The sequence below is a fragment of the Phaethon aethereus genome, assembly GCF_964289735.1.
Source record: "Phaethon aethereus genome assembly, chromosome: 3".
NCBI lineage: Eukaryota > Metazoa > Chordata > Aves > Phaethontiformes > Phaethontidae > Phaethon > Phaethon aethereus.
This window is the reverse complement of record NC_138576.1, coordinates 95499175-95512504: the sequence shown is the minus strand read 5'-3', so window position 1 is coordinate 95512504 and position 13330 is coordinate 95499175. Positions and strand designations below refer to the sequence as shown.

The following is a 13330-nucleotide window of genomic DNA, read 5'->3' as shown; positions in this document are numbered from 1 at the left end:
GCCTTCTGTGAAACTGTTTACTCTGACAGGCATGGTCCTGCCATCCTGTTGTGCTGGCAATGCACAACCTGTTTGCGTGCTGAAATCCTCTGGGATACCTGGGATGATGTCAAACAATAATGTATTCTTTCTGTTCAAGCACATTAAAAGTGCAATTAATCCTCACAGGCTCTCTGCCCACCTGTAACACGCCGTGAGGTGACTTTCCCAGCCTTTGCGTGCTGTGGCAGGCTGAGCTTGGAGCAGAGACCTTCCTGAGTCTCGTCTTGTGATTTAATGCAATCCCATAAGAGCTTGGGTTGGTTTGTTGCTCAGCCCCCACCGCTTCGCTAATGTCAAGTTGTAACCAAATGCAGAGTTTCTCAGACTCCTATGCCGTCTACCTGAGTGCTTTTCTTTCCAAGACAACTCCAGCTTTCTGAGCTCCCTTTTGGGAGACCTGGGTTCATACGGGGTTTAAGACATGGAAGAATGGTGATTGTTCTCCTGAGGACCTGGTGCTGCAGTTGCAAGAGAGATGTTACAGCTTAAGCAGCGGGGTTTCACTTAGAGTGATGTCCATTTCCAGTGAATATAGCTGAAAGGTATTAGTGATGGTAACACAAGCAAGTTAAGACACCTAAGAACAAAGCTGGATGTGCACACCCTTGTTCGTAAGCTTCATTGCAGCTCAGTGGATCCAGAGAGAATCTGAGAAAAGAGGACGAAATTATGACATGGGGCTTATCCCTAGGGTTGTCGTTTTGCGGTAGACTAGCACCATACAATGCTTCGTAGTGTCAAGTAAAGATTAGTTTAAATAATACTTCTATGAAACTCAGAGAGACACCAGCAAATTACCATGAGATAATTTGGCACCAGAATAGTTGCACAAGAACAGTCTAATCCTGTACCACTGTACCTAATGATTTTGCTGTGGAAATTCCCCATGTGGAAATGCCTTTAGGCAGGTGGCAGGAAAGGGTTACAGAAGGCAGGTGAAATTACAGAAATGGGATGGCCAAAGGGAAGGGAGCGTAAGCTGAAAGACTTACATTGCGTACCGTGTGGGGTACAACAGAGCAACTTAAGGAAACATTTAGCTGGGAGCTAGAGCTGCAGATAAATATTCAGATTCTCCATGGGGTGGATGGAAATTAGTTTTTGCAGCAAGGTCGTGTTTGCGAAGGGAGAATAGAACCACCAGCCGGCAAATGCAGCCCAGAGACGGTGAAGAGATGTTACGAGAACTTTGGTGCCAGGACCTCACTGAAATGCAGGCGGCACAGGTCGGGGATGGGTGGGAATGTGGTACGGGGTGGGAAGGGACGGAACCTCTCTTTTAATCATAGAGCGGTGATTCTTCAGCATCGCAGCCTGGGGCTGGGCACTGTGAGCGATGCTCTGCAGTGCACGTGGGGTTAAAGGTGTGAGGGCAGGTCTGCAGAGAACTGATCCAAGGGCTGAAACAGCACAAGAGACCGTCATTTGGATTAAGGTGTATTGGCGAAGGTTACATAGGCTTCTGAATTACTTCTCTGCCACTGTTCAATTGACAAGCATTCATGATGTCTTTTCCTAGTAAGTCACTATTTTACTTAATATATTTACATTTCAGTATGTATATCCATATATGTATGTGTATACAAACACACAGATGTATGTAAGCACATACATAGGTTTCTGCTTTCTCGTGGGTTCGACAAGACTCTTCTTCCATCCAGGCAGGGGAAGGTCACTCATCTCCTGAGTCCTATCAGTGAAGCTTTGACAGTCGGTTTCAACATTCCATGACCCTCGAGTGATGGCAGGCACGTTCCTGGGAGCCCTGAAGAGGGGGCAGACAGGAGAGGCTGAGGGATTTGTCCTTGTTTGTGCCATCATACTATTCAAATACACGTGTTGGTTCTGTTGGTCAACAGTTTGGACAGTCATAATGATTTTAACAATGTGCCACCATGCTGGAAAGACAGAAGAGATGCAGAGAGAGGGAGTAGCTTGTTGTACGTGCAGTGCTGCTGCCTGGGTGCTGCATGGCTGTGGCAGGTTGAGAAGCCCCAGCAGCAAGAGCAGCTTGCTGCCCACTAGCCCTGTGTCCACTCTTGTGTCACTGCTGCTTGGTCAGTGCATTGTGGTGACACCAGTTTATAAAAGCGGACCTCAAAGGCAGATCTTCTCCACTGCCTGAGCCCTGCTGGGCTAGATCTGTGCTGCTGGTGGATTAAACCAGCGAACATCTGAGCACTTCCCTTGCCCGGGTGCTTGGGTTTAGAGCGTTTTGGTCATGCCAAAAGAAGGGGGGTGTGTGTGTGAAAAAGTCTTTGGAACTCAACTAACCTTGAGGAAAACATGGGTGCTCAGTTCAGCTTTAACAGCTTGTGCAAAGTCTGTGCTTGTTTCAGAAGGCTCGCTAAGGCTCATTGCTTTAAACCCTTTGATCATCCCCTCAGTGGTTTGTTCGTGTTGTATTTCACTAATGGGAGCTAGAGCTGTGACTCCAGAGTCACCTGGAAGCCTTGTAGCAAGACGGGGAAGTACCCCCGGGGACTCCCACTGAGGCACCGATTCTTAGACACGTTTGTGGGTTTCTCTGTTCCTTGAAGTACAACTGGAGTTTTCCCCTCGAACAAACACAGGTGGCCTGTTGTGCTGACGGTGACTGTGCAGCCCACCTCAGCCGCTTCAGTGATCACACAAATGCTTTTGGAGTAGGGAGCCGAGGGCTGTTTGCACAGGACTCCCGAGCTGAGGCTTTTTTCTTTATAAAATCCTGTTCTCCTGAAGCTTGTCTCTCCCTGCAGCTGGTCAGGGCTACAGTGGGACATAGCTGCTGTTTGGAGGCATGAAATTTTTAAACTTTGTTCTAGGAACTTTCTTTCCACGTATTTTTCCACTTCGCTTGTCTTCAATTGTTTTCGTGGCCAGACTGGCAGTAACTGGTTGCCACTTGGAGCCCTGGAGAATACAGGTCTCCTGATCCCGCAGAGGCTGTTCCCTCTGGCACAAGGCTGAGATAGGTTGCTGTATAATTTCGGAAAGACTTGTTTTTCCTGCATTGTATGTTATGCCTTTTCTAGTGATGTTTGCTAAAAGTTGTGCAGAGCTTCAAGTCCCTTTCTCACCCCGCTCGGTAGTTATTCCAGCTCCCTGCAAAGTAAATCATAATAATCAGGCCTGTTTTAGACAAGCATAGAGCAGTTGTGATTTGACCAAGTCCCTGCTTTAACTGCTTGCACGTACTCCTCTCTGGGAGAGATGATAGCTGGGAATTCTTGGTCCTCAGCTTGTGCAGGAGATTTCCCCCCAAAAAAGCTCTGTATTCTGCCTTTTAAGTGCCTAGAGCTGCTCATTCCAACAGGACCAAAGTTTATAAAACAGCAGCTGATACCAGCCACCCAGGAGACGAGGAAAATCACTCAATTTTATATCTCCTGGTACCTTTGTGTCTCATACCCAGCGCTGCCCGGCTCTTCCCCTCTGTGGCTTAAGAGGTGGCTCTTCCACCCTGCCGTGGGAGCAGCCACCCTGGGCAGTGGCCGTAAGGGGCTGAGGTGCTGCCTGTTTCCCTCTTTACCTCTTCTTTCCTCTCTGCAGCTCCTGCTCAGGCCCAAATCATCCACGCTGGGCAGGCGTGTGTGGTGAAGGAAGACAACATCAGCGAACGTGTTTACACGATTCGGGAGGGGGACACGCTGGTCCTGCAGTGTCTGGTCACAGGACACCCGCGGCCACAGGTAAGCTTTCAGTCTTGCCTGTCACCCATGCTCCCTATGGCACTTCTTTGTAGTCTCCACATGGAGGAGAACTGAGGGAAGTGGGATGCCCAGCTTTCTCCTACGTGTTAGAGTCGGGTAGGGATGCCACGTAAGGCAAGCACTAGCTGTTTAAGCTATGAAGCAGCCAGCCTTGCTTTCATGGAAAACAGTCTACAAAGCTTTGCAGGACCTTCTAGTGGTCTTCAGCATGTGAAGTCCTGCAAAACATACAGACAAGGGGAACCTGCTTGGGGAGTTTGGGAAGTTTTTTCTAGAGCACTTCACTGAGCCCTGTACAGAGCCTGCCGGTCATTGCTCTATGGCCACCAGCCAGGGGCAGATTCAGTCTTGCAGCACTGGATATATCCATACTGTGGTCAAAAACACGGCTCAGCTGGGAGGTACAGAGCTGAGCTTGGCTAACTGATGCAGTCCTTCCCCAGGGTCCCTAGGGGGTTGCGTAGCCTCAGGCCCTGTGCACTGAAGAGTCCCCACTCTTCATATACTCAAGTGGGGTGGTTCAATGTTAGCGTGGATGTGCCTATAGAGATTCTGGACCAGAGCATGGGTCTGCCCGCTCTGGGACAGAGCGTGGTAGGAGTGGCAGCTGGTGCATACTGTGAGGATGGATGTGCCAGAATACACTCAAGGGAGCCAAGTACAATGCGTGTGCCTTCTTGGCCCACTTCCCCAGTCCTGCCAAGGATACTTGTGCTGAGAAGCCATACATCTGCATACACTAATCAGCCTCTCTGTGGACTTGCTTGTGAGGAGCTACTTGGCTAAGAGGCGATGACAAAGGAGAGGGAAAGAGACTCAGCCAGTAGGGTTTGAAATGGTTTATCCCTCAAAGCATACCCTGGAAACAATAACAAAGAAATTATCTGAGCCAGGCCAGCAAAAATGACCAGCCTAGGCTTGTGACAGCGATGGGCAGATGATAGCTGTGTATGTCAGAAGCGAGAAAGATGGTAGGGCTGTCCCTGCCTGAGGGTGTTGAATGTGTGGGAAGGTGCTGGCAGGTTGTGGGGATTTGAGCCTGAGTAGCCAGAGAGATGGCTGGAGCAGAACCTGATGCAGGCAGCATGCTAGTGGACAGCATTGTGGCTTGTCATTGCCCAGACATGCACGGGGGACACTGGAGCGTGGAACCAGGCATGACCAGGAAGGCTGGAACCTGCACACATAAAATGTGGCATGTGTCCTATCTCTGCCCTCCCTCCTCATGGAGAGATTTCTTCCCCAGCTAAGCTCTTATTCTAACTTTTGTTTAATCTTTGCTTTTCCCTTCTATCAGCCACTCATTAAAACATGAAAATGTGGCCAAAACACTTAAATGAGATTGAAATTGAAAAGATTAAAGAGCTGGCTGAAGTGTCCTTACAAACAGGAGACTCTGAGAGTCTTAGAGCCCTCAGACAATTTCATAATAAGCCTACAGAGGCTAAATAAATTCATGGTCATTAGCTCCAAAAATCTACTCAGCCTAGAGTTCTGGGAGTGGGATGTAGACAACCCTGCACTTTCTAGAGCATCAGCATCAATCAGGCAGTGGCAGTGAGCTTTAGGCAAAGGCTGGGGGAGGAGGCAAGGTATCTGGTCTGTCTTATCTGTCGCCAGTGTTGAATGAAAGTCTACATCCTTTTCTGTCGACTGATCTTGCTGGATCTCAGTCTCAGAGTCTAGACGGGCACCAGTGTGGGAGACCACTAGTCACCAGTCTTTAGAAGGGAGGTTGCAGATATAGGAAACGGATGGGCTGAGAAAAGCCATCTCTCTCTTTCATTATCTGGACTGCAGAAAACAAGGGGGAGGTTTGTATCACCACTACTTGGGCCATACTGCATTCCAGACATAAGAATAACCATTCAATCTTTAGGAATGCTGTCCTCTTGCCACCATTCACCATGAAATATCATGCAGCTCCATTGCCCCTGCAAGCCAGGATCTTAAGATATGAAGCATAAGGACAAAAATTGCTTGAAATCTGAAGGGATTATTTCTTTTCTTTTTCTGTATCTTTAAAATCAAAGTAAAAGATTGTGTATTGCAAAAGGATGACTTATAAAAATAACATACACAGGGTTTCCCTGTGGGAAAGGGGCAAGAGACAGATAGCAACTGCATTTTCGCACTCTTATTTGGAAAAGCAAACAGCAGAAATAGCCCTGCTGTCCAGAGAAAGATGAAAGAGTGTTGACTGCAACAAAAGCCCTGTAGCTGTGAGCTGATGTCTGCTGTAACGTCATGGCCTCCCAGCCACATGGGGTCCCAAAACTTAATGCTGAAAGTCCTGTGCTGTTCAGATAGTGGTATAAAACTAACCAGCTTCCTGGGTTTACAGGACCAGAGCAGGAGTAGTAAATGTGCAGCGTGTGTCTGGGCGAACTGAGGAATTATCCTGGACACTCGGGACTTGGGGGTTGGTGACGGATGAGAATCAGCAGCTGGTCTACTGAGACAGTAATACTGAGATCAATAGTTGAACACTGGTGAGGTCTGGTAGTGCTATAGGGCCCATTTTTGAGAACGGCTAGGGAATAGGGGGAAGAGGAGCAAAGGGAGCTCTGCTTTTCCTTGGGATCTCTAGTTTGTGTCACTGATATTTTGCATTTCTCTCCTTCATCTCATGCAGGTGAGATGGACCAAAACTGCTGGCAGCGCATCGGACAAATTCCAAGAGACGTCAGTGCTTAACGAGACCCTTCGGATTGAGAAGATCCAAAGGCTGCAGGGGGGCCGCTATTACTGTAAAGCAGAAAATGGGGTTGGGGTCCCTGCCATCAAGTCCATTCGAGTAGATGTGCAGTGTAAGTCGTTTAGCGGCAACCCAGACTTTCCCACAGTTCTACTGCATGTCTCTGCCTCGCTGCGGGGCCAGCAGGGAGCTGCATTGCCCTAGGACCACACACACCTGATTCAGGAGCAAAGGGACTGGTGTGGTGTCCCTAGGGTCCATTTGCTCTAGGAGATTAGATCCATCCATGAAAAAGATAGCTCTGCCTGTCCATGTGAGTTGTTCTAATGTAGGTGCCATAATGTCTGTCACTGCCAGGGGTCCCTAGCACTTGTCTGGGACGTAGCTTTGTAGATGGCTTCTGCTTTCTTTGTCTTCAGTTTGAAGCTGGTAATGCTTGAAGCAAACCAATGCTTCTTGAAATTGGTAGTGCCTCAGATTCTTGAAGCATACCTGAAACCAGTGCCTGGCTCCCCAACATTGCTACCTCTGTAGCATGGTAGAAACAGAGCAAAAGGCTCTGGGGTGCACCTGAAGAGGCTGAGCTGTGAAGGGGTGAACGTGAAGGAATCTGTGAGGACCACTTGGTTTTGGTGACTCAATGTTTCTCTGTCTAGTTGCAATGCCCATCCTTCTTGTGTCCTGGAGATGCTGTTAGCAGTTCTCCACCTTGGGCCTCAAGTTTTGGAGGTTTCTCATGCTACCTTAATGTTGTTTATTCTTGGGCTGCTGTGGCCAAAAGGGAGGGAAATTAAACTTATCCCATAACCTCCATATGGGAGGAATCTAAGATTTAAGGTCGAGGTTGAACTTTTGAAGATATTTGCTCTCTTGTGGAAGATTACCATCCTGCTCATTGTCCTTGGCTATCCACTATTCCCGTTTTGTCCAACCCGAATTACACCAAATCCCTCTCCTCACTTATATCTTCCGAGAAGGCCTAGCCGGCAAGAGGTTGATGCTAAAAAGATGCGAACTGTGATAAAGCAGCTGGAACTCTCCCCGAACCTGTCACCACCTGTTTCCACACTCCTCCTAGGAAGACAGTCTTCTGTGCTGAGGTGCACTGTGGTTATCTGTCAGTGGAGCAACATCCAGGCTTTAAAACATCAGTACCTGCCGGGAGTCTGGGGCAGAGCTTTGCTGACTGCAGCTGCTGCCTGACTGCTTCCTCTTAGTCCTACTGTCCAGCCCTACAATGATGTGACCCTCACAAAGTATGCCATGCAGTTGAACATCCTCAGGCTTTGGTAGGTTCATGATCTGTAGTTGTATTACATGGCTTGAAGCAGCTCCTATCTCCGTTCCTTCCTTGCCCTACCCTGGGGTGGAGTAGTGTAGTGTGAGTACCATCCTACAGGCTGGGACAACAGATTGCTTCATCAGCAGTCACTTGGGATAGGATGAGCTTTTCTTCATGGGCATTGCACAGCTTTGTTTGGAGGAGTTCTGACACCCACCTAGATCTGCTTGGCTTCTCTGACCATTTCTTCTCCTGTGTGTGGTGGAGGCATATATATGATATCTCTCTATTGCAATGGAGACTTGTTTTTCTCAAGCCTCAGTATGACACCTTGCCAAGGCCTGTGTCTCTAGGAACAGGACTGTGGCTGTGACGAATCTCTCTATTCCCTGAGGGCACTCCCTTTACTTCTGGGGTGCAGGCTGGAGCTAGAGTGATGTAGTGTCCCGTGGTCCCTCGTGCAGCTCTGACCTGTAGAACTATGGGGCTAATGGGGTGGCCAAGGGCTTTCTCATACTAACATCTACTCTGCAGATGGACTTGGTAACGCACCTCTGTCCTGCTCACTTGGTTTTGGGGGAGGAGAGACTATTTTCTGCTAGTATTTGCAGTAGTTAACAAGGGAACACATAGGAAAAGCCACAGTTTTTGTTGAACGCTCACCCAGGCAACCTTCAGCTGAATGCACCAGAATTTGAAAGCAAACCCTTTCTTTCCCCACATCCCATTTGTAGTTGGAGGTAAGTAATCACCGTCATGTGAACCTTGGTGTCCTTGACAGCTAGTGCTAGTCCTCACTCATACTTTTAGTATTAGACAGCAAGGTAGTGCAGAGGGCACCGTTGGTGCCAAGAGGATATTAAACTGGAAACACTAACCTGTGTAGCAAGTTATTCCTTTGCCCCAAGTGGGCATCAAGTGAGGCTTTAAAGTATTGCTTAGATACTGGCAGAGAGGCAGTTGCTGTTTGGAGTACTTCCATGTGGGAGAGAGGGAAATTAAAGAAAAAGAAAGAATGGATGTTTACAAGCTTATATTGCACATGAAGCATCCCATGTGATCATCTCCATGAGCAGCCTTGGGCCAAATTTATCATTTTTGCAGCTCACTGACATCAGTGGCATTACTCGTACATCAAGGACATGCATATCGTCGTAGGTCTTATTTTAGCTTTTCTCAGGAGGGCTAGACTTAGAGCTGACTGCTATGAGAGAAGGCTGAAAGATTTGAGGGAGGAAAGGTTTAGCAACCAAAAGGAAGATGATATTTTCTGTGTGGGGAATAGCTGGGAGCCAGGAGACCTGAATGGTGAGTATGTTCTTTGATCAGTAAGGGAAGTGTTTTGCCATGCATCCTGCTGAGAAATGGAGCCTCAGAAGGATGGTAGCTACAGCATTACTCATGTAAAGTGTGAACAAATAAAGGAGGGTTAAGGGAAAAGGGGAAAGACGAGAGGCTGTGCCCAAGGTCCTGGTCTAAGAGAATTTGGTGTAAAATTCAGTCACCCTATGGCCACATGGAGACAGCACAGTATGGAGAGGAGATGTTTTTTCCTCCACCTGTGTATGTTTTTCTTCAGCCTTGGGTTTTGGGTTTTTTTTTTTTTTGTGCCTTGTCATTGTTCTGCTAATGGCTCTGCTCATATCTCTGAGCTATTGTGTGGTCAAGCTGACAAACCTCAGATCCCATTACAATTGCTGTCTACCAAGCATATAGCTCATTAAAATATGCAAATCGACAAGTTGACACTTGTGATTCAGCAGAGAATGTTATTTGGATGACACGTTAGCAGCAACTCATCCCTGTTTCCCACTTCCTTTCTGAGAGTCAGATTTCCAAACTTACAAATCTCTAAAATAAAATATTGTGAAAATCAGGTGGCATGGGAGAGCAGGAGGTGATGAGCATGTGTCCTCTTCCTCTCTGCTAACATGTGAAGAAGGCAGTGCTGGCAGCACAAGGGGATACTGACTGTGTGCGCCTCAGTTTCCTTACAGTTGAAGGTGGGGTCGTAATGCTGCTGAAACTGTAGAATTGCTTCAGCTGAGCTCAGCAGATGCCTTATAAGACAAACCAGGACACATGCTTAAGGGCATGGGGACAGATTTCAGTTTTAGAGGGTCAGTTGGTCCCATCTTGTCAAATGGGATCTTTACCCCAATCAGTTCTGGGAGGAGAACCCCTCTGAGGTTTTCCCCATGCTGCTTTGATGTTCAGACATTGGTGTCTGGTGCAAAAGCCTGAGAAAATGATCCCTTTTTCAGCAGCAGGGCAGCCCTTGAGGTGCTGTGTGCCCTGGGTGGATAGAGAAAGTATGTTCCCTGCTTGTGTCCTTGCAAGTGAAGCGACTGATAACCATGGATCCTGTCATGACAGCTGCATGTCTGGGGCAGGTTTGGTGAGGGAATTGGAAGGAGCATTTTCTATAAGGGAAGAAAACAGAATAATATGATGGGTGATGAGGATGCAGTGAATAGAAGTAGCTGAAGAGGGAGAATCAGTACCGACCTGGAAAAGAAGCAAATACACAGAAGTTATTTTAACAGGAAGAGAGAGAAATTGTACATACCTATCACAGTGTTTTGCATCTCATTTCCCCATGGCACCCCATGAGACTTGCTTCTGTCTGGGAGATGACTCTCCACCTCAGCTCTGTGATTTTTGTCCTGATTTCTGCTCTCACCCCTTGACTTGAAGGTTTGTCATGTCCTTTCTGTGAGCATCTCACAGCCATGGGCTTAGCAACATGATTTCAGGAGGGATTTGGGAAGTGGAAAGTGGGAGCAGAAGAAATTATGATGGAGCACGGTTTCCTTCTGATTTCTCACTGAAGTAGAGAGCAGTGATTTCAGGTGCGGGGTGTTATTGATGAGGGTGAGGCAGCCCACTGGTCTGAGGCGCATGTGGCAGGGAGGCGGTTTGCTCAGGGACCACATGGGATCTGAAAACCAGAGGGTGCTTTCTATTCTCTGAAGGTTGTGTGGTGAGCGGGAGAATTTTGGGTTCTCCTGTCTGTTCCCTTTAGATATTGTTTGTGTTACCTGCCCTCAGATCAGCTCTTAATTCAGCAGTCGTCATCAGCCAAATGTGTGCGAGCTTCCCCTCTCCCCTGCGTTGCCTGGAGCATCACCTGCTCTGCAGGCTATACGTGCAGACCAAGCTTCACTAACAACTGCTGCGGCCCTCCTTACCTTCCTTCCAGATCTAGATGAACCACTTCTCACCGTTCACCAGACCATCAGCGATGTACGTGGCAGCTTCTACCAGGAGAAGACTGTCTTTCTCCGCTGCACTGTCAACTCCAACCCACCAGCCCGCTTCATCTGGAAACGGGGAGCTGAGACGCTTTCCCACAGTCAGGACAATGGCGTGGACATCTATGAACCCCTCTACACACAGGTGAAAAAAACAAACCTCCACCAGCTTGTGTTGAGCATCTTGCTGATGCAGGGCCCTCTGTAGTGGATGGTGTTTCTTTCCTTGCATGGGTTACGATGCTGGGGAGAGGCAGGTGGCTGCTGCAAGGAGCACTGTCTCCAAAAGTGCTGGTAGAGCCCGCTTCCGTAGGTGGGTTCCTAGGGGACAAGAGGAGCAGAGCAGCAGGAGGGAGCGTGACAGCCTATAATTCCCTTGCCGTTTTTGGCACTGTCCCTGAGAGCAGGTCACAGCTTCCCTAAGGAGATTATGTGGCTGTTGGATGGCTGAGACTAAAATCCAAGCAAACAGTCCCAAAATCGGATCTCCTCTACTTCCCATTACTAATTTTTTTTTTTTTTTTCTTAATTGAGTGCCTGAGCTCCATAAATCAGGGGAATTGCTTCCTGCTTAGCAGCGTGAGTGAACGGTGGGCACCGCTGTGGGATCCGTGAGGCAAACGGGGAAGAGCCTTTCCTAATGGCCACAAGTAAGAGAGGCAGCCCGGCTGCCTGGACAGCTCTGACTGTTGTCCTGTGACAGGGTGTCCACACCCTTTCTGCTTCTCCCGCTTGCCTGCACTCGACTTGTCCCTCTGAACGCTACTTTCTTCACGGTAATTCGCCTGCCAATGCAGTGGGAAACAGAGGGGATTTTTTTTCTTCAGCCAAGGCACTCCGGGCACGTTACCCTAAGCCGAGCTTTGGCTCTGAATGTCCCTCAGATGCTAACCAGCCCCAGCGCTTCCAGCAAAGCCCTTAGGCAGCATGAGGCAGCGATGGGTGGGAAGGGAGGGCTGAAAGGGCAGCTCCCAAGCACACCCGTTTCATCCCACGCACCTCCCCATGCTCCCAAAGCTGGACCCTGAGCACATTCTGGCCGAGTTTGATTTCTGAGCAATGCCTCAGGCAACCTTTCAGTTAATGTAGTTGTGTTCATATTTTATTGAAACACGCCATCTCTGTAGGTCATGGAAATGGGCAGCCAAATGGAAACGTTCAGGGGGATGAGGAGAAAGAAGAGAGCTGCAGGTTAGTGGCAGATTTACGGAAATGCTGGAAGGTCGGTGCTGCTGTTGGGCCCTGAAGAGAGTTTTGTCTTAGTCCAGTCCTAATGTGGCATCCAAGCAGGACACCCCTGTGCTTAGAGAAAGCCACCATGGGCTCTTCCAGCTTTCACTAAGCTGGGTGTAATTAGCAGGAGACGTTGCTTAATGAGAGGTTGTCTTAGGACTTGAGATATTTTCTTCGGCTAAGTAAGATGTCTGGCAGAAATTCACCCCGTTGCAGCATTAACGTGTAAATGACCCAGCATCCTGCAGCTCCTGTCAGGCAATGTTCCCACCATGATGGGTCATTCCCAGCTCCGAGAGAGGGTGCTCACACAGGCATGCCCTTACAGTCCTCTCCTTAGAACCAGCATAAACCTGTGAGTTTGTGTTGGTAAGAGTTGAAGTTAAAAACACACCTCCGCTACATTATTGGGAGTGGGAGATCTTGCTGGAGCTCAAATGCACTGTATTTGACAAAGCACCCTTCGCAGGGCTTTGTGCTATTGTCTTAGGGATGAACTGGTATCAGTGGCAGGTTTGGCTAGGCTTTTACATTAAAAAGGAGGTGAAGACTTTACTGTTTAAGCCTTTTAAAACTTATTTACACTGAAGTTTTATACACATTTACCCAATGTTTACTAATCAATAAACAGGATACATATGACCCTGAAGTAAGTAGTCAACATGCACATTGTAAATGCCATCATTTGTGTGGCATAGCAACAAATCTCAAGGGACAGGACTTTCACAGGGTTATTGGTCTCCTAGGTATTTATCTTCCTAATTTACTCAGTTCAGATCCTTGTTCTCTGCGTATTAGCATGCCTGAGCTCATTGTCCAGTCCCTTGAGGTTGTCCTCAAGAGGATTTGTCACGCTGACACCTTCTCACATTTGCAGGCAATTATGGAATTGTTTCTCCAAAAGAGATTTAGACAAACACAAGGAGAACAACAGCAACAAGCTGTCTTGGGAAGATGTACGAGTTGCAGGTTGTGCAAACCACAGGATGCATCTCAGAGCTTTCTGCATTCCATAAATAAAAATCTACAGACACATCTATTGTTAATTCAACAACTTGATTCTGTTTCTACAACAAGCCAGTTGATGATGGAACTGATGGAAACTGAATGCCAGGGAGTGATTTTGTTT

General features: G+C 48.0%; 1 protein-coding gene across 1 annotated transcript in view; it reads left to right on the top strand.

Annotated features, from left to right (window-relative positions):
- MDGA1 (MAM domain containing glycosylphosphatidylinositol anchor 1) overlaps positions 1-13330 on the top strand; it is a gene marked incomplete at its 3' end in the record, with an annotated part of 148439 nt that overhangs the window by 48536 nt on the left and 86573 nt on the right. Inside the window, exons 2-4 of the mRNA XM_081997850.1 lie at positions 3574-3713; positions 6370-6544; positions 10917-11113. Coding sequence (XP_081853976.1) covers positions 3574-3713; positions 6370-6544; positions 10917-11113 — 512 coding nt within the window. The remainder of the gene's footprint in view (positions 1-3573; positions 3714-6369; positions 6545-10916; positions 11114-13330) is intronic.